Source organism: Clupea harengus, chromosome 12 (assembly GCF_900700415.2).
Source record: "Clupea harengus chromosome 12, Ch_v2.0.2, whole genome shotgun sequence".
Classification (NCBI taxonomy): domain Eukaryota; kingdom Metazoa; phylum Chordata; class Actinopteri; order Clupeiformes; family Clupeidae; genus Clupea; species Clupea harengus.
Window position 1 is genome coordinate 1202084 of NC_045163.1, and position 23253 is coordinate 1225336.

At 47.9% G+C, this 23253-nt stretch overlaps 1 protein-coding gene across 11 annotated transcripts in view; it reads left to right on the forward strand.

Moving 5' to 3' along the window:
- Nucleotides 1–23253, forward strand: part of LOC105902430 (transcription factor 4) — a 153127-nt gene that overhangs the window by 28772 nt on the left and 101102 nt on the right. For all 11 annotated transcript variants that reach the window (XM_012830014.3, XM_031578428.2, XM_031578425.2 and 8 more), the window contains 2 exons: nt 6730–6785; nt 7968–8064. In XM_012830014.3, the coding sequence (XP_012685468.1) occupies nt 6730–6785; nt 7968–8064 (153 nt within the window). The remainder of the gene's footprint in view (nt 1–6729; nt 6786–7967; nt 8065–23253) is intronic.

The window sequence follows — 23253 nt, forward strand, 5'->3', positions numbered from 1 at the left end:
GCCAACCATATTCATGCTTCCTCAGAACAAGCAGCAGAACAGCTGGAAACATCTGGTCTTTGGGCAGACTCTTAGGGGGTGGGAGTGGAGGAGAGGGGAGGGGAGGGGAGGGGAGACTGCCTTTGTTTGCACCTGTTAATGACAGTGAAGGGGTTCTTTGAAAGCAAAAACACACCTTGCGCTTTGGAGTGCGTGAAAGGAGAGACACGACTCGCCATGGTGGAAAAAGGTGGCGTGGAAAAGCTAAGCCATTTATGGAGAGGAAAACCAGGAGCCTGAGCATGTAGCAATCATGTCTAGGGGAGAAATGATTACAGCATAATTACAGCAGCAGTCTAGATCTAAATGGGAAGAAAGATCTGGTCAGACAAATATGGCGATGGGCTGTTACAGCCTGTCATTGAATGGTGTCATTTCTTTGCAGTGGGAGACCGTTGTGTTGGTTATTTGAGGCATTCTCCCCGATCTATTTGAAGCTGTGGGTAGCAAATCTTTCCTCTGTAGTTGGTGCACCTATCTTATGTTACCCAGCTGTGGTCTCCTCTCTGTCAAAACAGTCAGGCTCATTCTCTCTTGTGCTTTGGCATTGTCTAAGGAGGATGATGTGGGATGGTTTGACCCATCGTTCTTTGCCTGGTTGACTTGTGCTCAACTTTCAGGTCTGGAGCGATGGAAAGTGCACGCTCGGGTGAGTGTTTCTATTGCACGTGAAAGTCTCGCACATTGTTTTTTTTTTTTCCTGGTGAGTTCAGCGGTACGGTCAGTAACCGTGTGTGTGTGGAGTATCAGAACGCAGCATGGATGGCTGAGTTTCTCTAACAGGTGTGGCTCTGCTAGCATCGCTGTTAGCGTCGCTGCTAGCGCTGGGTTCTGAGTCGTTCCGTGGGACTCCTTGCAGCCTTGGAGTGGAACTCTAATGGTATTTGAAATGGATTTCTTGCTGTTCTGGTGGTATCTAGGTTATTATTGACTGTGTGCCCTGATGATGACAAGGCTATAAGCTGGGGGATTGGAATGAGGGGAAAGTCGATTGTTTTTGTCCCGTGTAATTGGATTACACTCCTGGCCTCAGACATGCTGACCATGGAAGTCCTGTGCATTCATTTTATTGCATCATTGGAGTTTGGATGTTTAACCTATAACTATGTATACAGCTCACACAGTCCCCCCACAGGCAGAGTCATGTGCTTTTAAGATTCAGGCCTCTAGCATTCTACAGTAACACGCCATGCCACCCTCATCCTCCTCGGTGCTGTGGCAGCCCTTACCCAGCTGTTCTCCATGCCACCCTCATCCTCCTCGGTGCTGTGGCAGTCCTCCATGCCACCCTCATCCTCCTCGGTGCTGTGGCAGTCCTCCATGCCACCCTCATCCTCCTCGGTGATGTGGCTGTTCTCCATGCCACCCTCATCCTCCTCGGTGCTGTGGCAGCCCTCCATGCCACCCTCATCCTCCTCGGTGATGTGGCTGTTCTCCATGCCACCCTCATCGTCCTCGGTGCAGTGGCAGTCCTTACCCAGCTGTTGTCCGGCTGACAGCAGGCTTCAGGCGGCTGCTGCATTCATCACCACCATCTCAGTCATGGAGGGCCCCGGCCCCGGCCCCGGGCGACCCTGTGCGTGTGTCACCACTGACGGGTTCTTTATTAAGTGAGGGGCCCGACAGGAGGGGGCCGCGGTGGGTCGCGGGTCGGCCTGGAGAGTGACACAGTGCTTTGGAGCAGATGGGATCAACCAAAGGCCGGGGTTAATTAGAGAGGGGGGTCAGCGGGAGTGGAGGGCTGTGGGGGTGTGAAGTGGATGGAGCGAGGGTGGGGGTGGGGGTCACTGGGAGAAGACAGGTGCGCCAGACCACTCACCTGCCACAAAGGTGCCACTGTGGAAGCCATCGCCGCTGGCAGGACGGGATTTATTACATCTAGTGCTTGTCATTAAATACGGATAACAGGGCTCTCTCTATCTCTCTCATATTGTGTGTGTGTGTGTGTGTGTGTGTGTGTGTGTGTGTGTGTGAGAGGGTGAGAGAAAGAAAGAATTAGAGAAAGACAATGTGTGAATGTGTGTCAAGCAGATAAGAGGGGGTAACATCACAGTGTAGTGACTCGGTGCCTGGGATCAGTGTTTGAGGGAGGGATGGAGCTGATGTTGAGATGAGCTGCTTTATCTCTCTGTGTCTCTCTCATCTCTGTCTCCAGCCGAGCAGGAGACACCCGTCCTGTCAAACACACACACACACACACACACACACACACACACTGCATCTCGTGTGAAGAGCCAGAACAGAACAGAACAGAACTGGTGGAGAGAAGTGAACAGGTGACAGGGGAAAAAAAGAGCAACTCCACAACTGTCATGTTCTGATGGGCTTTGCCATGCTTGACTGCTTGCTTTGAGGTTATCTCATCGCTAACCTGTCCTCTTTCTCCACTTACTGTCTTTCTTGCTTTGGATAAAAGAAAGGGGGAGAAAGAGAAATATAAATAGATCCAGGTCTGTTTTCCTATGACAGCCAAGATAACTGTATTAATACGTCTCTGTTCTGTGTCAAGCTACTTTAATTTCATCTCTGTGAAAGCACTGCTCTTGTCTGTCAGTGTAACTTTATTAGCTTGTGACGGATGCAGGGCAGATCACTGGTCCACTCGCGATAGGAAGGACTGCACATAGAGCCAATGTGTGTCTCAGCTGTACACACACACACGCGCGCACACACACACGCGCAGAGGATTTAGAGCCACGCATAAGAAGGTGTTTCATATGCCCGACGTGCTCGCTGCATTAATAGCGCCACAATCTGAATGTTGATCATAAAAACAGGAAGTGGAGTTGCCAAATGCATGAGGTGGCACTTTGATGTTGAATACTTACCCAGTGTTTAAGAACCCAGAATTATGATCTCACTGGATCGTTTATTTATTCATTTCATTTTTGAATTTATTTGATCACTGCCTCCGTGCCAGTCTCAACATTTGGTTTGGCACTCCCTGCCTCTGCTGGATTGGAGTTCTTAGTTTCCTTTTTATTATATAATTAATTTGGCCTTTAATGTTCCTTAAAGAGGAGAGACGGACCTGGAGCAGGCCCAGAGGCTGCTGGGAACTTTTTCTCATTGGTGTGTGCAGACGCCTCCGTCCTTTATAGGGGAGATTGCCATGGCAACCTGGAGTGACCCCGGGCTGGCAGGTACAGACTACAGAAAGTTGTGTGATGTCTGCTTCAACAGAGAGGGAGGGAGGGCGAGAGAGAGAGGTAGACACACCCTGAGGCCAACGGGTTGCCAAACCTGTGCTCCAAACAAAGAGGTTTAACAAATACACAGAGCTTGCCTGCTTTTCTCTACTCCGCTTGCTGCCTCAATAGAACAATAACAATGAATACAAAGGCCTTTCTTTTGTTCATATATTTGATTAAATAAATGTGGATGAGTTCGAAGACCATAAAACCACTGGAGGTGGTGTATGCTGAATGAAGGGGATTCCTGAACCCCCTGAAATGTAGCGGGGGGAGATTAGCGATTAGCGTGGCTCTGTGTGCTGTGGTGTGGTGTCTGTGCTGGGACAAAGAGGGGTGTTGAGTCAGTCACAGAGGGCCTCCCTAGACCAGCCTGCAGACAGATCCACACACAGGCCTCACCTGTTAGCCCTGCCATACAGATGTGATGGCATATGCTCCAACCTCAACAGCACCAAATGCTGTGGAAACAGTACTATGCTGCTAACCCAGTCCCACTGAGTGGAGCGGAGGGATGATGCATGGAGGTGTAGGTCTCTTTTCGGCTCTCTTTTGAGGTGGCCTGCTTTAAAGTGGTTATGGTTGCTTTTTATTTTCAGTGTGTTTTTAACAGTGGTCTAAATCTGGGTTGACAGCTATTGTCTTCCTCCCGAAACAGTTATCAGGGGCTTGGCCTGCATCATTGCTTTGGATTATACAGTGCTATCACTACTCTTAATCCTGTAAGATGGATTTGTCAAAGGAGTCTCTCTCTGTCTCTCTCTCCATCTCTCTCTCCATCTCTCCTATTTTCTGCTTCACTCTCTCCATGTGTTTCTTACACTCTCTCCTTTCTCTCTTTCTTTTATTTTTTTCTTTCTTTTCATTTCTCCCTTGCTCTCATCCACAGTGGTCTGAAAGCCTGCATATCAGACTCAAAGCCTGAGCCTGTGCTGTTTAATCAGAGGTGAAACCACTCGCCGCCTCCGTCCATCAGAATAATTACAGTAGTAGAGGATAAGAGAGATGGGTGGGGTGGAGGAGGGGAGGAGGGGAGGAGGGGAGAAGAGGAGAAGAGGCTATATCACGGACACTTACGGGCATCTGCACAGTCCCAGCTCTTCCCCATCCAGAAAGGCTAGCATGGGGGAGCAGACATCAGGAGAGTTTATAGTGTACAAGTGGGTGACTCTTCCTCTTCCTCTCTGTACTCCCCCACCACTGCCCCTCCTCCTCCTCCTCCTCCTCCTCCAGAGCCTGATGAGCTGATGGAGGCTACAGACAGACACAGACACACAGACAGAGCCAGGGGCACAGGCGGAGGCCAGGAGATTTATGGCTGTAGCCGGCTCCCTGGCAGCGCTCCACAGGAACACAGGTGCTGCAGGTTGCTTTGAGTCCTGAAAGGTGTGAGAGGAAGGCTTCCATGTGGGCAGCGGCAGATAAGAAGTGCGATTGGGGGTGGGAGTGGGGGCTGGGGGGTAATAAATTACACAAGATGCTGGCCTCAGAGGAAAAGAGAGGAAGTAAGAGGAGGAGGAGAAGTAAGAGAGCGAGTGAGGGAGGGAGGGAGATAGAGAAACTCTTAGCAGGTTCAGACTAGATTCTCCAGCGACTGGGCTGCCGGTGGAAAAGGAGAGAATTTAGGCATTCTTTAGATCCTTCCTCAGCGAGCCTCATCTCACCTCATGGCCAAATCCTGGATTAGCGTGGGGAAGGAGGATGTTAGTGGCGTGCGCGTATGAAATGCACTACACAGCACATTCATCTGGGAGCCTGCCCCACTCACATCTCCCCTCTCTCCCCTCCCTCTCCCCGCCTGGGTTTGGCACACGCACAGTGGCCTTCCGTCAAGTTTACTCAACTGCGTGAGTGCTTTGAATCATTCCCAAAACAGGAAGAGTTTTGCTGTGCTTCAGGACTCCCTCACCCCCCGTCTCTCATCCTCCGTCTCTCATCCTCCATCTCTCTCTCTCTCTCTCTCTGTCACTCACCCGTTAGAGCTCACCCTGTGTTGTGGGGGGATGTGTAGCTCTGGTTGAAACACCTGCAGATAGTGGAGATTACCACTCATGAGAAGCAGACACATGAATGCAAGATCTTGTAACAAATGTCGTGTTGCTGATAAAGCAAACAGCCCTTTTCAGTAACCTCATCCACAGTGTTTGCAGTGCATGCCTCTGCACGGTTGCTCATTCTTCCCGTGTTCTGATCGCTTCCCCCCACGCCGCCGCTAGAACCGGTTTCTGCGCCATTGAATGGTATCTCTGTGCCCACATGAGACAGCCAGACGTGAATAGCTTCATCAGTGAATGGCCGTCGTCTTTTCCATCCAGGCACAATGAGAGAGAGACCTGTTTGAAGTGAGACTTCAGAGAGTGTGAAACAAAGGAATTCAAGAAGAGTGTTCATGGAGGCCTGGGTGTGATTGGGTGGCCTGGGTGTGATTGGGTGGCCTGGGTGTGGATGGATGGCCTGGGTGTGGATGGATGGCCTGGGTGTGGATGGGTGTGGATGGGGGGCCTGGGTGTGGATGGGGGGCCTGGGTGTGGATGGATGGCCTGGGTGTGGATGGGTGGCCTGGGTGTGGATGGGTGGCCTGGGTGTGGATGGATGGCCTGGGTGTGGATGGGTGTGGATGGGGGGCCTGGGTGTGATTGGGTGGCCTGGGTGTGGATGGATGGCCTGGGTGTGGATGGATGGCCTGGGTGTGGATGGGTGTGGATGGGGGGCCTGGGTGTGGATGGGGGGCCTGGGTGTGGATGGATGGCCTGGGTGTGGATGGGTGTGGATGGGGGGCCTGGGTGTGGATGGATGTGGATGGGGGGCCTGGGTGTGGATGGGGGGCCTGGGTGTGGATGGGTGGCCTGGGTGTGGATGGGGGGCCTGGGTGGCCTGGGTGTGGATGGGGGCCTGGGTGTGGATGGGTGTGGATGGGGGGTGTGGATGGGTGGCCTGGGTGTGGATGGGGGGCCTGGGTGGCCTGGGTGTGGATGCTCCGGTGAAGAGTGGTGGGGAGACTGTGGAGCGGGACGGGCAGGGCTTTGGAACACACCGGAGGGGAGATCAAATTGATCTCATAAAAAGGCTGGCGTTGTCGGATGAATAGGCCGCAGATGCACAAAGCAAAAACCAATAGCTTACATTAATTATGATGATTACAATGCTCCATTGTGTTTATGTGTCTGCTTGTGTGTGCGTGCGAGTTGATTTTACCTTGCATCCGTCTAATGCACGATAGACGTAGACGGATTAGTCGTATAAGCTCATGAAAGTGTAGTTTGCTTTACATAAAACATTACGCGTAATTACAAGGCATTATTGATTATGGCACCGACTTAAGCAAACACACTCTAATGTAGTCAGATAGATGGAGAAGATGAGAATGCCTTTTGCTGTTGAAGGGGTGGGGTAACTCTGGGGTTTACTCTGTCTTTATCTAATTTATGTTGTCTGTTAATGTTTTTGATGTTATGGATATCAGTGGGTTAAGCATCTTTTTTCCTTCTTCCTCTTGTAGATCTTGAGGAGAGGGCCAGCTCGGGATCGTGGGGAAACGGAAGTCGTGCCTCAAAGGTGAGCACCCTGGGAAATCACGCTAGAGTGGGGAAGAGGAAGAGGAAGAGAAAGAGAGAGAGAGAGAGAGAGAGAGAGAAATCCCTTTTGAAAGTTGCCGCTATTGTGTCATGCTTCAGCCCCCACTCTGAAAGCCTCTTAACTTTTGGGCTTAACTCTCATTTTCTCTGCATGTTATGTCTGTGAAAGGGGGATGTTTGTGAGGGTCAGCCGAGGTTTCAATAAAAAAGCGTGGCTCCTCTCTCTCTGTGTAAAGCGCCGTCAGGTGGTTCGAGTTGCACTAAGGACACGTTCTCCTGCTCCGGGAGTCATTGACAGACAGTAAAAGCACAGTTCACATATAGTGCCGTACCAAAAGCTGATGTGCATTCCTCTGGCTACTCCATAGAAGATATAATGATGTCCCCTCTGACACGTCATAGTTACCACTATCTCCCCTCTTAGGGCAGGATTTATTGCAGGCTTTTGCGTAGATGGCAGAGGGGTTTTAAGCACATTCAAAAGCGTTAAAGTGCCATATCTGATTGGGTCTTTCATAGATGCATGTGTTAAAAGCATGTTAAAGCCCCCCCAAGTAATCCAGCCCCTCTCAAAGCATTAGTTTGAGGCTGGAGAAGTTAATTCAGTCTGGATAGCTGCGACAGGCAGGCAGGCAGGCAGGGAAAAGCACTAGCTGCTCCCCTATCAGGAAGTGTAAGAGGGCCAGGCTCAGGGTCATTATGAGAGGAAGGCAGGGCTATCACCTCTCAGCGGCCTGTCACCGAAAGTGAGCCCTTAAGGTGCCTGTCTCTGCAGGAAGATGGCTCGGGCTGGAGAGACTGGGGGGGGTACCTCTAAGGGGAGATGGCTCAGGCTGGAGAGACGGGGGGGGGTACCTCTAAGGGGAGATGGCTCAGGCTGGAGAGACTGGGGGTGGGGGGGGGTACCTCTAAGGGGAGATGGCTCAGGCTGGAGAGACTGGGGGTGGGGGGGGGGTACCTCTAAGGGGAGATGGCTGATGGCTGTGCACTCACTCACCTTTAGGAACTAAGAACAAAGAGGATGAGGTTCTAAACCAAGCAGACTGAGATGTTCTATTGCATTCCATAGACTTCAGATTTTTGTTCAAATGACCTTGCATACCTTTAGCATTCTAGTCATTTTGGCAATGATGCTGAAACTTGTGATGTGTGATTCTTGCAGAGTTATGTTGATGGTTCCCAGTATGCTCACATGGCCAACAGGGAACATGGATCACACGAGAGCATCTCTCCTCCCTACGTCAACTCCAGACTAGCAGGTAAGGCTCGACTCCAACTCCCTGTCTTTGCACTGAATCTGTGATTGTGGGACTGAGTGAGATGTGATGGTTATGGGGCATCATTCATGGCCAATACTGGTTACTGTTGTGCTCTGGATCTATGCACATGAACAAGTAAGCACTGTCACAGCTACTTGTCATAATGTGGTACTCTTAGACAACACAAGGATGTGTGCAAGAGTGATGATTTTGTGCTAGAAATCCTGGGAGTTGCTCTTGCTCGTTACGTGTTGTAGAACAAGTACATCATTGGACGTTATAATATCTGACATGGTGTAAAGTTTATTTAGAGCCTGTTAAACATTCCTCCCCTCTCTCAATGTGGAATGTCGACAGTCATCAGACTTATTGTGCGACCCACACAAGTGAAGTGTTCAGCTAACTCTAAGAGGCAGGTCAGTGTACTCGTCTCTCCTGAGCCTTACCTCCTTTTCTCCCCTTCTCTCTCTTCTTCCTCCTCTCCGCCCCGCCCCATCGCTATTTGAGCCAGTGTGCTGCCGAATGAGGCGGTAAAGGAATGAATGCGTGCAGCGGTGCTCATTTACCCATGATGCCGCTGAATGAGCGAGCAAGCGCTGTGCCCGTGGCACTGGCGGCCTGCGGCAGCTCTGAGCAAATGGCCACTGACACAGATAATCTGCCTTTGACATGAAGGCCGGAGCCTAATTAGGCTCGACTGGCTCCATGAAAAATGTAATATGTGAGCTTAGAGTGGCATTTTCAGCCCCCTTCTCCCCCCCCCCGGACCACTGCGCCCTTGCCTTAAATGATACATGGCACTGGGCAGTGAGGGTGGTAGGCAGGCTACACTGCGGCAGCAGGAGAGGGGGAGATGATGGGACCAGATCAACTCATTCCTGCGCCCCAGAGAACTCCCTCCCCCTCCCCCTCCCAGGCTTCAGTTAAGCCAGGGCCCATTAAGGAAACGTCCGACGAGGTGTGCAGCCCCTTATAAGGTGAGCACATCAGTGCTGTGTGAATGCCAGCAGCATGTGCAGATCAAGATAACAAAGGTGTTGTGATGGGAACGTTCTTTAACTGGCCTCTCTGTGGGAGGAGGAGGAGGAGGAGGAGGAGGAGGAGGAGAAGAATGTACGAGGGAGAGGCTGAGTGAACCAGGGCTCTCAGAGATGGAGGTTAGTTTGGCTAGTTCCTCATGATTCTCATAATAGGCAATTTGTTTGTCCCGTCTTTAACAAGGGAATGCGGATGGTCTTGCCAGGCCCCAGACAGTGGGGCGGACTGGTCGTTGCCTGGTTACGGTGGTGGCTGTGGGGATGGAGGCGGGGTCTGGTTGAGCTGATGTGACTCAGTCCTGTTGATATGCCACTGGTCCACATTTGCTTTGCTTTGCCAGCTAGAGGGAAATGGCCCTTCAATGAGATTACCTCCACAAAGCCACACATCCCTGTGGATGCCCAAGTCAGAGAGAGAGAGAGAGAGAGAGAGAGAGAGAGAGAGAGAGAGAGAGAGAGAGAGAGAGAGAGAGAGGGAGACATAGACATAGAGACACAGAGAGAGACACACACTGAGAGAGAGAGAGAGAGAGAGAGACACAGAGAGAGACACACAGAGAGAGAGAGACAGAGAGAGACAGAGAGAGACAGAGAGAGAGAGAGACACAGAGAGAGACACACAGAGAGAGACACACAGAGAGAGAGAGACAGAGAGAGACAGAGAGAGACAGAGAGAGACAGAGAGAGACAGAGAGAGAGAGAGAGAGACACACACACAGAGAGAGAAAGACAGAGAGAGAGAGAGACACAGAGAGAGACAGGAGACACACTCACATGCTCACAATTCACTACCATAATAGCAGTGAAACCAACCATCAAATACCTGAAGCTGTTTGAAGTCTAAAACAACGGAAGGAGGGAAAAAAGGAGTGTGATCCTTCCATCTGGTGTTCCCTTTGTTTCAAGAAGAGAAAGGGATGCTTTCACAAAGCCAAGAAGGGAGTGTGGCGACTCATCACACATCACTCACAGCACCCAAAACTTCTCACTGCTACAGCAACAAGCGGACAACAGGTCCACCGCTTTGAAGAAAACGAACGAGGATTTGCGATTGAGGCAGACAAAGAAAAAGCTTTGGACCGTGAGAGGCAAGAGACGATCAGAGACTGAGATCGAGGAAGGCATCGAGGAACAGAGAGAGAGAGAGAGAGAAGGAAAAAAGTGATGGAGTCTACTCTTGTTGTTAGAGTCTGGGGGTTTTGCATCATCTTCATTCTGTTCTGGCTGCCTCAATCTTCTGTGCTAATGATAATATTAAGGCTGCGAGACAGAGGGAGTTTGCTATGACAACTTCAGTCTGCAGCTGCGGTGGGAAGGAGGGAGGGAAAGATAGAGACTGAAGAGAGAGAGAGAGGGAGAGAGGTAGATAGAGAAAAGAGGGAGAGGGGAGGGGAATGAGTGAGTGGGGGAGAAAGAGAACGCGAGAGAGAGAGGGAGAGAGAGGGAGAGAGAGGAAGAGAACACGAGGAAGCCACCAGGCAATCCATCCAAACAGTATAATTATGTAAAGGGTGTCTTTGCTGATTCCCACATACATAACTTTGCAGATTATGGTGACATCCTTTAAATAATCAGTCAGGGGATTTGTGTCATCTCCCGAGCTCGCACAGATTAATTCAGCACACTGCCTCCAACATTGCTCTGTGCTCAGGGATGACATTTCCAATGGCTCTCTGTCATCTCTTTTCCTGTCTCCCTCGTTCTTCCTCCCTACCCTTCTCTCACATTTGTTTTTCTTACATCTTCTTCTCACAACCCCTCTTTTCTCCTCCTCGATCGCTCTCTCTCTCTCTTTTTCTCTCTCTCTGTTTTCCTCCGCCTCTCTGTGCCTACCCTCCCCTTCCCCATGTTACTCCCCATTCTTTCTCCCCTCTCTCCCTCTCCCTCTCTCTCTCTCTCTCTCTCTCTCCCTCTCTCTCTCCCCTCTCTCTCTCTCTCTCTCTCTCTCCCTCTCCCTCTCTCTCTCTCCCTCTCTCTCTCTCTCTCTCCCTCTCTCTCTCCCCCTCTCTTTCTGGTGGCGTCCCCACAGGAGTGTCCCTCGTCAGAGCATCCCTCTTCCAGCCTAAGTGTCAGCCGGAGCCCCCATGCTGTAGCCACCAGAGCCGGCCGCCCCATCACAGCTGCCATTAGCCCTTCTGACAAGCCATTCATTACATTCACAATTACGGAGCAGCACCGCACCACACAGTGCAGAGCAGCGCAGCGCAGGCCCGGGTGGGAGGGAGGGAGGGAGGGAGCAGCTTAGTGCCAACAGTAATATTCAATGAGTTGAAAGTACTTTGGGATAAAGTGTTGATTTATGGCGTGTTTAGTGAGTGAGTGTACGTGTGTGGTTGTAATCAAACAGAATCTTATTCAAACAAGCTCTCCCAGAGTAGGGTTTGTCTTTAATGTGCAGTAGTGTTGGACTTGAGTGTCGGGTCAGGGGATGGCGTGTGTGTGTGTGTGTGTGTGTGTGTTTGTGAGCACGCTTACACACGCACGACTCTGTTGGGAGGGAGATGTGTGTGCATGAACATGGGTGTTTGATGGTGTGTGTGTGTGTGTGTGTGTGTGTGTACATTTGAGGGAAGACTAAGCGGCTCTCTGTTCTGGGTTGGGGGTTTGAGCCAAGCAGGTGCAGTGAAACTAACAAAGTGTTCCTTTACTGTCACCCACATGGCAAATGAACTGCCCCAGAGTTATGTACTTGTAAGCAAGTTTGTTCGTTGGTAGGCCTAGTTAAGAAATGGGAGGTTTCAAAATGGTATTCTTGTTGTCTTCAGCAAGCTGTAAAGATACTTTGTTCCTGTTAATTCAGCAAGCATTTTTATCTTATGTTGATACAACATTCCCCCCCCCCCCTCAAGGTCAGTCATGTGAATCTGCTGACAGCCACAATAGGCAGTTTGATAAATTATTTTCAAGTTGTGGACGAAAGTGATGGGAAAAACCTAAACAGTAAATATTTTGAGTTCAGTTTAAAGACTCAAAATGTGTCTTATTTTTTTGAGGCTTCATAATGTTTAGGCATGTAGTTCAGTCTTGAACTTGAACAGTGATTACTACCACTACTACAAATAATAATCTAAATAAAGTAGATTTTTGGTAGAAAACATATTAAAGGACTAACATTAAAAACCTTAAAAGGAATTCAGGACTAGCATTAAAAACATTAAAAGGAATGCAGGAAGTTTAAGAGAGCTGTTTGCATTGTAAGTCCTCAGTTAAGAGCTAAGGTCTGTTAACAAAGTGATGTTAGCTTTCCTTTCAAGCATGTACCTTTGCTCTTTGTGCTGCAGCCTTGTACACAAATCTAAATCTTCTGTACTTTGATGGCTCCCTTTGGTGTGTTGTCTTGTGTATCTGCCTTGCTTCTGTACCGCTCCTGTTGGTGTGTGTGTGTGTGTGTGTGTGTGTGTGTGTGTGTGTGTGGGCAGCTGGGAGGGAGTCGGTCTGGAGCCTGCGGATCCCCCTCATCGCCCCTTTCCTCACCTCCTCCAACCTAATTAACACATGCTGCAAGGCCGTGCTCTCCCTCCCTGCCACAGGGCTGTGCTGTCCATCCTGCAGTGCCCCTGCACAGCCTGCGCCACCTTCTCCCTGCACCATCCCCCCCCGCCCCCCGCCTCTGCTGGGGCAGTGCCAAGGTCGTGCCCCAGACCTCCACTGGGGGTGTGCAGAATAAACAAGTAGAAGGAGGGGAGAGGAGGTTAAGGATGGGACACAACTGTCACTCCCAGCCCCCAGCCCCATCCCTCTCTCTCTCTCTCTCTCTCTCTCTCTCTTTTGCTTTTTCTTTCTCTGGTCTTCACCCTCTTCAATAACTAAATTCAATAACACTTGAGCAGAATTGTGCAAGGGCCGCAAAAAAAAAAAAAAAAAAAAAAAAAAGCTCTTTTAGACTGACAAAAGTAAAAACAAAAATCTTAAATTAACTCTGGCATTATCCTGTTGTACACTGCTGTTAGGAACTGTAGTATTTATACCATTTAAGATTTTCAAAAAAAAACCAATCTCCCTTGAGTGTCACTGGACTTCCATTTCTGCGCGGACACAATTACTTTGATTATTATTCTTATTTTTAATTGCAGGTGTATTGCCAGTATTGTGCGTTGTTAAACAAAAATAATTAGCCCATTGTGTGCTGCAGTTCGCGGTGTTGGCATGACGTGCCATTGGGGAGGGCTGGCAGCTGGCATGTGCCAGGAGAGATTGGTATTCTGTAGGCATCCCATTCCTGTGAGAGTGCGGCTGATTGGTGGAGAGCCCGAGGGCACGCCTCTCATCCCTAGCCCACTCTGGGCAGCCAAACTGGGCCATGCCTGACAACGAACTCCCTCACACACCCCCTCCTCTGACCCCCTCCCTCCCTCCCTCCCTCACTCCCTCCCTCACTCACTCACTCACTCACCATCAGCATGTCTTCTGTCTCCCTCCACACTCACATATATCCCATCCATTTTTCAATGTAGCATTTATTTATTTAATTAATGTATTTACTTATTTGATTGCTTTATTCATCCATATATTGCTTTGTATCAGGGACTTTGGTAGGATGATATTTTTTTAATACAATCAATTTTTTATCTTTTTCTTGTTCCATAATTTTTTAATTGATTTGAGTTGTAATCAAGGTTGTAAGGTCAAACTAATAGGCATTCTACAAAACATGGTGAATGGTCTTTTGAGGAAGAGCGCATGAGCAGAGAGGCAGATGAGTGAGGGAGAGGAGGATGAAGAAATAGCAGGAGGGATAATGAGAAGAGGAAGAGGGAGGAGTACGAGATGAACAGACAGTGAGAACGTCTGAGTGTGAGACGGTGAAAGAGAGTGTTACAGAGAGAGAAGGAGAGCAAGAGTTTGAGGGATGGGGGTGGGGGATAAAAGAGAGAGTGAGTGGTAGCTAGAGAGAGAGAGAGAGAGAGAGAGAGCGAGGGATGGGTCCGGCGGGCGGGCCGGGGCTCTGATGAAGACGTCAGGCAGGCCGTGTGCAGGCAGCCGAGAGCGGAGCAGAGCTCCAGATGAGGGCTCATGGGATCAGGGCTGGGTCATTCATGTACGACCATGTGTATGTGTGTGACAGACTGTGAAATGGTGCGTTGTTGCGCGGCTGCGCTGCACCTGGGCCCTTCAGCTGTGATTGATTGGTTTGGTCATGTGTAATGGCCCCATCTGCTGTGTGTTGTTTTTCTTTTTTACGCATAAACACTGTTCCCAGCGGCTGAGAGGAGATGAACTGTATTTTGTCATTTTTCCCTTCAAAAAAAGAGAGAAAGAATGAAAAGGGGTGGGTAAAAGAGGAAGGGGGGGAGGGAGAAAAGTATCATGAAGCCTTAAGTCAGTAGCTGTGCTGCTATGGTCCCAGTTCATCTTCTGAGGAAGGTGTGTGTGTGTGTGTGTGTGTGTGTGTGTGTACTTGCATGTGTGTTTGGGAGAGAAAGAGACCTTCCTCTCAGTGGTGCTCTGGTACGCTAGCGCGCTTTTTAATGAGGAATAAAAATCCTGGTGAAGTGTTTGGCACAAATCTGCATAATGACTTTTATTGCAGCGAGGAGTTTTCTGTAACAGAGCCAATCCGTAATTAAAGCCGCTGACATCATGGTGTTATAATTAAGCGTGGCATTAATTAAGCTTGAATAACCATTTTTTTGGGGAGGGGACAGTTGTGTGCAGGGGGTGATGGTGGTGTGGTCCCTCTGGTGTTGTGGGGTTAAGTCACAGACACCCCCCCCCCCAAACCACTCTACCATCACGGACACCAGGGCGGGAAGTTCACGGACGAAGCCTCTGAAAGTGTGACACCGGGGCCGGTTCTTTATCTGAAGTGTATGCGTGTGTGTGAGAGTGAAAGTGTGTGCATGTGAAAGAGGGAAGTTTGTTTTTTCCGTCCGACTCCATTTTGTAAATGCTGATCGGATCCACGCATTCTGATGGCTAATTGCGCATCTCAGAGCATCGACAGCTGCATTCATCATCATAAAATGTAATAATTAATGACATTCCAACAAAGAAAAATATGTAAATGAGAGCTCATTAGCATTTTCATATTCAGCTTCGATAATGCTTTTGCTGACAAGGTTGTAATTAATGAAAATTCATGTCGCAGTCAGGAGATTGGATCGGCTTCATTCCGCACACAATTCCCAAATGCTAGCATTATGGAAAACGGGGAGAGCTGCCAACTTTTTCGAAAAAAAAACCCAAACTAAAAGCACCAAATGCAAATGAGGCGCTGGCATGATGGTGGGATTTAGGAAAGGGGGGTTTGGGGGTGGGGCTGCTTAACCCTCACTTGTCCGCACGAACCTCGCTTGGAATAATAATGACAATAATCTGCTTAGATTTCGAACTATCTAAATGGACAAAACAAACAAAAACTGAACCAGTGAATGAGCAGAGGTGTCAGAATATCCAAATAAAAATAACATTTTGACAATGATATTTTGTAGGACTTGGATGAATAAAGGTTGCAGATCGTTCTAAAAATGGTGGTCAGTGAACCAAAGGCGTGAATAAATAAATAAATATGACGATAGATTAGAAGGTGTGCTGATATGATATGCTAAGATGAATAAATGGCTAAATACAGAAATCAGAAGTGGTAGGGTGACTAATGACTAGAGCGTTGGTATTGCCCAGGCATGTAGCACTGTTATGTAGTGTGCACAGAAGTGCTGCTGGACATGCCACACAAGTCAGTGCCTCACTCCGGCAAACAGCGGCGTTTAGTCAGCACGCATGTACAGAGAGGAGTCTGTGTGCTTGTGAAGGGCTGTGTGTGTGTGTGTGTGAGGGAGAAAGAGAGACAGTGCGACCTGTCTCTTTGAGAGTTAGGAGCGCTCTCAAAGAACAACGCCAATAGTGGACCCTCCATCTGTTCTCCAGGGAAGGAAGAGCGTCCGTGTGTGTGTGTGTGTGTGTGTGTATCTGATGTTCCTGTGGGAGAGCGTCCGTGTGTGTGTGTGTGTGTGTGTGTGTGTGTGTGTCTGATGCTCGTGTGGGAGAGCGTTCGTGTGTGTGTGTGTGTGTATCTGATGTTCCTGTGGGAGAGCGTCCGTGTGTGTGTGTGTGTGTGTGTGTGTGTGTGTGTCTGATGCTCGTGTGGGAGAGCGTTCGTGTGTGTGTGTGTGTGTATCTGATGTTCCTGTGGGAGAGCGTCCGTCCGTGTGTGTGTGTGTGTGTGTGTGTGTGTGTGTGTATCTGATGCTCGTGTGGGAGAGCGTCCGTGTGTGTGTGTGTGTGTGTATCTGATGTTCCTGTGGGAGAGCGTCCGTGTGTGTGTGTGTGTGTGTGTGTGTGTGTGTGTGTGTATCTGATGCTCGTGTGGGAGAGGCGTTGTGCACTATCAATAACCCTATGGCACTGAAAGAAATGAGAGCACAATGCCAATAGTGTGAATTTTTTTTTTTTAGAATTAATACATAAAAAAAAATCTGAAATACCCATAAGGACTGAATTTTTTTGCCATGAGAGAGCTTAATTAAGCTAAAGAAAAAACAACACCTGGTAAATTGTAACATCTGTAAACCACAAATAGCATATACCGTAATTTCCGGACTATAAACCGCTACTTTTTTCCCACGCTTTGAACCTCGCGGCTTAAACAACGACGCGGCTAATTTATGGATTATGATACCTGTGACTGTATACGGTGGCTTTGTGTTTACGGTGGCTTTGTGGAGCTAGGATGCTAGCATGGATGCAGCCGCATGGATGCTTAGCTCCACGCGATTTCTCAGTATCTCAATAACTTAACTAATGTCAAAATAACCACAGTCTACCGGCGTAGACAGAACACAACTCAAAACAGTTTACAACAATACAAATCCAGTCTTTTCAAGTTCTTTAGCTCATTGGTTTCAAACTTAGCGTCTTTCTTCTATCTCACTGTCTTCAATCTAACGTTCTAGCTTCTGATTGACTCTTGCAACTGTGCTCTCTTAAAGCAACAGTGCACTTATCGTAACTGGCTGCACCTGCGGCTTATAGACATGTGCGGCTTATTTATGTTAAAAATAATTATATTTAAAAAATTCAGTGGGTGAGGCTTATATTCAGGTGCGCTCAATAGTCCGGAAATTACGGTAGCATATTTGCAAGTGTCTGTGTGTGTGTGGCCGTATGTGTCCGTATGTGTGTGTGTGTGTCCGTATGTGTGTGTGTCCGTGTGTGTCCGTGTGTGTCTGTGTGTGTGTGTGTGTGTGTGTGTGTGTGTGCGTGTGCGTGTGTGTGCGCGCGCGCGCGGGTGTGTATTGTGAGCCTTTGGGGGGATCTGAGAGGGCTCCATGGTCCCTTGGCTCACCCTCAGTGCCCAGTCTGCCCAAGGAGGAATCCAAAAGCCCCCAACTTCCACTTGAGCCCCGCCAAGCCAGCTCACCAGGGGCCTCCCGCAGGTCTCACACAATCACACCCAGGGCTAAATATACCACCTGCTAGTTTTCATCATCACACAGAATGGACCAACACCCCAAACAGGAGCCCTCTGACACCTTCTCTGTCATTTTCTCCTTTACGTTTGCTCCATTTGTTTCTCCTTCTTTCTCCCTCTCTCTCGCTCACTCGCTCTTCTCTTTCTCTCAAAAGTCTGTCTGGATTTGGATTGTTTTTCATTCATTTTTGTCACGTGAATGCCTTTGTCCATTGAGAATGCATGTGAAAATGCATATTTCCTGTTTGATTATACACCATATAGTAAATAGATTTATCTTTCGACTCTCAAAGAACCCAAAAATGGGTTCTCCTGATTCAGGATGGCTTGTTTTGATCTGAGCCATGATGGAGAACTGCTGAGAGAGGGGAAAAAATGAAACAAATGAAATTGACAAAACCCCCTCTTGCTCCCCACTGGGAGGTAAAACGGGACTTAGCGCAGGGAGGACTGCAGAAAAAGAGGAGGTTAATCCACGGAAACAAAAGATTACAGACAAGTGCTTTGTTTTATAACCTCTTCAATTTACCCGCATAATCCTTGAAAGTGGTGTGCTGTGTGTATGGTTTTGTGTGTGTTTGTGCGTAGGTCTGCATACTTGTCAGAAGTTTGTCTGAAGTGTGATGTGGTGGTAGAGGGGCCGGTGGAGTCTCAGCAAGCATGCCAGGGTTTTAATCACGGGACTCCAATTCCATTTTCAAATTTCTGTAGAATATTTTCAAACCTCGTTCCACAAGTGTATATATTTTTAATGACTGCTGGTCTTGTTTTTCATGTTGATTCCTTGCTGAGAGATTTTTTTCCTGTCCATATTAAATTACATTGTTAAAGTGCCATCTTGTATCAGCTAACAAGCAGGTTCTCATATCTTTCTTTTCAATTTAGTCACATAACAGATACATTACAAAAAAGTGTCCCTTGTTACTTCCAGCAGAGTTTACACACACACACACACACACATGCGCGCGCGCACACACACACACACACACACATGTACACACACACACACGCGCACACACACACACACACACACACACACACACACACACACACACACGTGCGCGCTCACACAAACACACACACACACACACACACACACACACACACTCTCTCTCATACATACCACATTCACACACTCTCTAAGTAAATAAAAAAAATTGCTTTCCTTCTGTTGTGGAGAAGACCTGTTAAGAGAAAGAGGCTTTGGCTTTGCATGAAGAGAATGTTACTTGTTCCACCTGTGGAGACAAGAGCCTCAAATTAATAATAATTCATCTATTACAAAATGAAATGGAAGCATGGGCAATACAGTCAAATATTCTTAATTCACCATCAAGTAATTTAATTACATTCTGAAATACTTACAATACCCGATCAGTATGAAATCTATTGGTAGGTTCTAGTCATTTGGAAACTAGTCCCCTTCCAGCGTGGTTCTTTCCATTGTGGCTGCATGGACTTGGATGCCCGTTGTCTTATCCGTGCTTTCCTAGAATGGCGCTCGCTTCGGGCTGGAGTTGTGCAGCGGCTGGATGCATGGCTGACCCGGGCACCCCATTACTCACCAGCCTGGGCAAGTCTGTGCCAGCCAGCGGAGACTGGCACAAACAAAACAGCAGATAAACAAAGCGCCTCACCTAGATTATCTCCAAAGCTCTTTTGTCGAGTGGACGTACCCACCACTGTCTGGGCCCTGCACTGGCAGTGGCGGCAGCCGTCATCCCAAACTCATGGTTGGCACGGAGCACACAACTGTGCCAGTCGCAGAGAGAGGGAGCAAGTCTACGGCAGAGAGGGAGAGAGAGAGAGAGAGAGAGAGAGGCTGATCCAAACTGGGTCCCCCTCCTGTGGGGCATCTGCCTGTGGTTTGTTTCTCTATTGTGTGTGTGAACGCACGCGGCTGTAGTAAACCACCAACAAATGTGCAGGCTGTGGGCTGCCTGGGCTCAGACCAGAGACGTGAGACGGAGCACACAAACACCAGCAGCGCCAGTGTGCACAATATCAAATTTCATTTCAAATGACTGAAAATATAGAAATATCTTGAAATATATTTCACCCACATGCTAGTTCCATATATAACATCCCGCTTTACGGTTTACTGTCAGCATTTCATTTACATTTTTTGTTTTGTATATGCATTTTGTTGCATCAAATGCCACAGAAATGTGTGTAAAGACATTTTTTCATTATTTATGTTTTCTTTAATTTGTTTACTTTAGTGTAGGAAATGTAGAGAACATGAAACATGAATAGTATGTGTTTGGAGCTGCACTGCTCCGAATGCACTTCTGAGGGAACAAAAGGAAGTTTATGGTCCCTGAGACACAGCCTGTCTATGCCAGGGTTCGGGCATACCGGTTTTTTTTGGGGGGGGGGGGGGGGTGGTTGCATGTGAAATGTTGGCAGGAGAGTGAGGTGCCCCCTGGGCATTGCCAGTGTGGCTGTGCCCTCTCTGCAGTTTGCCAGCGAGTCCTCTTTGTTGTGCACCCAGCGTCTTCCACAAGGAAGGAGATAGATGAGAGTAATTAATAGCAGAGGAAGGAAAGAAAGATTCCCATATTCACGGGGCACTATTTTATTATTATTATTTTTTTTACATTCACTTCTTTTTTTGGAAACCCACATTATTCCAGGAGGAGTGTGTGTTTGAGAGAGGGGGGGGGGGGGGGGGGGGTGAAAAGCGCAGGCTCTCGGCCTCTCCTCCTCTGTATCTTTCACACACTGCCATAGTGTGCGAGTGTGTGTGTGTGTGTGTGTGTATTTACCGCTGTGGTTGTGTGTTTGTATATTTTGTGTGTTTGTGTTTTGGGAATTTGGTGTCTGCGTCCTTGTCCATTGTTTTGTATAGATTTCATCTTTGCCTATTCCTATTTAAAAAAAAATGTTTTATATATAAAAATGTCTTGTGTTTCTGTGTGTGTGTGATCTGGTGTCTGTATTTGTGGGCCTCTCTTGTGCGTAAGCTTTTGTGTTTGATTGTGTCTACATTTGTGTGTGTGTGTCCTCACCCCCCTCCAGACAGAGGCCTCTCAGACCTGAGCCTGCTGGCCCGTCTCCAGGGCTGCTTCTTTTAATAAAGAGTGCTTTGAAGAGTCGTTAGGAGTAACGACGCATTTATTGCTGTGCCGCTCGCTCACTCGCTCGCTCGCACCTCTGCCAACTTTCTGTCTTAATCCAAAGGGGGCATTTGAAATTTGGGGGGTGTTGGCCGAGGGCAGGGGGTGGGCGTGATGTGAGGGGGCTCCGCTTCTCAACTCACTGTGTCAGAAACCCATTCCCTGGCAGTGAGAAGCTCTTCAGACGATGGTGTGTGTGTGTGTGTGTGGGTGTGGGGGGGTTTCTGTCTGCGAGTGAGTGTTACAGAAAAGTGTGTTAAAAGAGTGTGCGCGTGTTTGTGTGTGAAGGAAATCCCCTAGGACAAGAACAGTTTTGTATGGATGCAAAACTTAATTAATATTCCCCTTAAGGATAAATACTTTTGGAGAACTCAGCCTGGCTTGTTTTCCCCCCTCCTTTGTGCTTTTGGTTCAAATATTTGCTGGCAAGATTGGGGCCTATAAATACTGGGGCCTTGTGCAGGTGTGTCCTCAGTCTCAGGTCGTGGGCTCTCTTCTGCTCTCTTCTGCTTTAGGCTCTCACTATGGAGCCTGCGTGTGTGCAAGGCTAGTGGTTTTGTGGTGGGGATGTTATCAATGTCTCTCGCTTGTGTTTTTTTTCTGACTTTTTATGAATGTGTTGATGTCGTTTGGTCACCCTTTATGTGTTGTGTTGCATAGGTTCTCTCTGTTATTGTTGTTAGTGTTATTGTTAATAGATACAATTGTTTATGTGTTTGGGTCTGATCTTGTGTGCATTTGTACAGTGAGTGAATATACTGTAGCTTTGTGCTTGCAGTTGTGTTTAAAATGGAGCTGCTGGTGTTTCTGAGCAGGTGTTTCCTCTCTAGGCTTTGGTGTCAAGCTTTTAGGTGCCGCTTTCATCGCCTGAGTAGAATCATCACATGGCCCTGCTCTCACACAGGTCTCGACCTCCCTCTCTCTTCCTTCTGTCCTTCTCTCTCTGAAGTCCCATACCAAACAAAAACATAGTCTGTCAAATGGATCAACTGTGCCTTTTTATGTCTGATTTGTGTTCTTTGCCTAGGGATATAAGCATTAGTTTTAGTTTAGTTATTCGTTTTTAGTCATTGGCAGATATAATTATATTTTTTTTATCATCCCAACCAAGCATTGTACTAAAAACATACTAAATTCCCTGTAGCCATAATAAATGATTTCTTAATGTATGTCATACTAAACAAGACTAATGCACATTATACCATTGTCACCGTAGCATTCATTAAATGTCCTACTCTATGTGACAAAAATAGTACAAGTATGACTCAAACAGTCTTCAAATTCTGAAAAAATGTGTATCTCTGGTCTTATTTCCTCTCTTTGCTATGTTTTTAGCAGCTGAGAATAGTTAACCAGCCAGGAAACCAGTCAGAGAAATAAGCTTTGTTTTGTCATGTACGCAGTGGGTTCAGGCTTATGGTGGACAAGTGAAAGTTAGCAAGAGCTGTTAACACAGCTTTAAAATTCCTTTATTCATCACTTATGGAAGGCCTACAACTCCCAGCATCCCACCATGCTTTACCTCTGAATGGCATACAAATGTGGCTGGGTGGGAGGCTGTGATGGCATAGTAGTGGGCTTGAAGGCTGTTTTCTGAAGCACTGTAAGATTGACAGGTACCGCTCCGAAACAATCCCCTTGGCTGGCATGTCCAGCAGATGGAATTAGCCTGGGGTGAGCGGCCGTGGGCAGACAAGCTGGGGTGGGCACCCTTGATCCCACCCTTGCCCTCCTCTCACCCTCCCCGTATTCCCACTACAGACGCCTCACCCAAAACAGACTGCTTGATACAGTACCACTCAAACAATCACACAATCAGTGCATCCCAGTTGTAGGTTTGTTCTCACTCAATCCCCTGGTCTATTACCCAATGAGATGGACTGAGATGGCAAGGAAGAACAGAGAACAGGGGAAAAGGAATGCATAAGGGTTCTTTTTTTTTTTGCCTTGTGACAGGAAGTGCAGCACTGGTGTAACACTCATTATCTTCCTCCAGCTGTTAATCTGCCTTTGCCTTCCTCCCAGCAGACATTAAGGCCTGGACTGAGGTGTTGGCTAGTCCTTCATTAGAATCTGTGACCTTGCCTTATTTTTTAATGTGCAGCTACCACTGGGACCCCCTCCCTTTCCCTCCCTCCACACACACACACAAACACACACACACACACACACACACACACACACACACACTCAACATCAGGCTTTTAGGCAATTAAATGACTGTGATCCTGACATTCAGACTCGTTTTACAGCATCAACAAATGACCACTGACCAGCCACTGCAATTAGAATGATGGAGTTGGAATTGAATTGTAATGGATGTTAGGTGTTAGGTGCTGGAACAGGCTGTCACTATGGGTATGAATTAGGGATGCACGATATTGAATTCTAGCCGATATCCGATATGCCGATATTTACAAGCTCATTTTGGCCGGATGCCGATACCGATATATACACCTCTGCTTTTTAATTATTGAAAAGTCTCTCCTGTACTAGAATGAATCTGTTATTATGATAGGGTATTGCTGTAGACACGGGACATTAAAAACTTGATTTGTATCATTTTAGAAATAGACATTCACTCATGAAACTATTGAAATGATTTCAAATATGGCAAATTTAT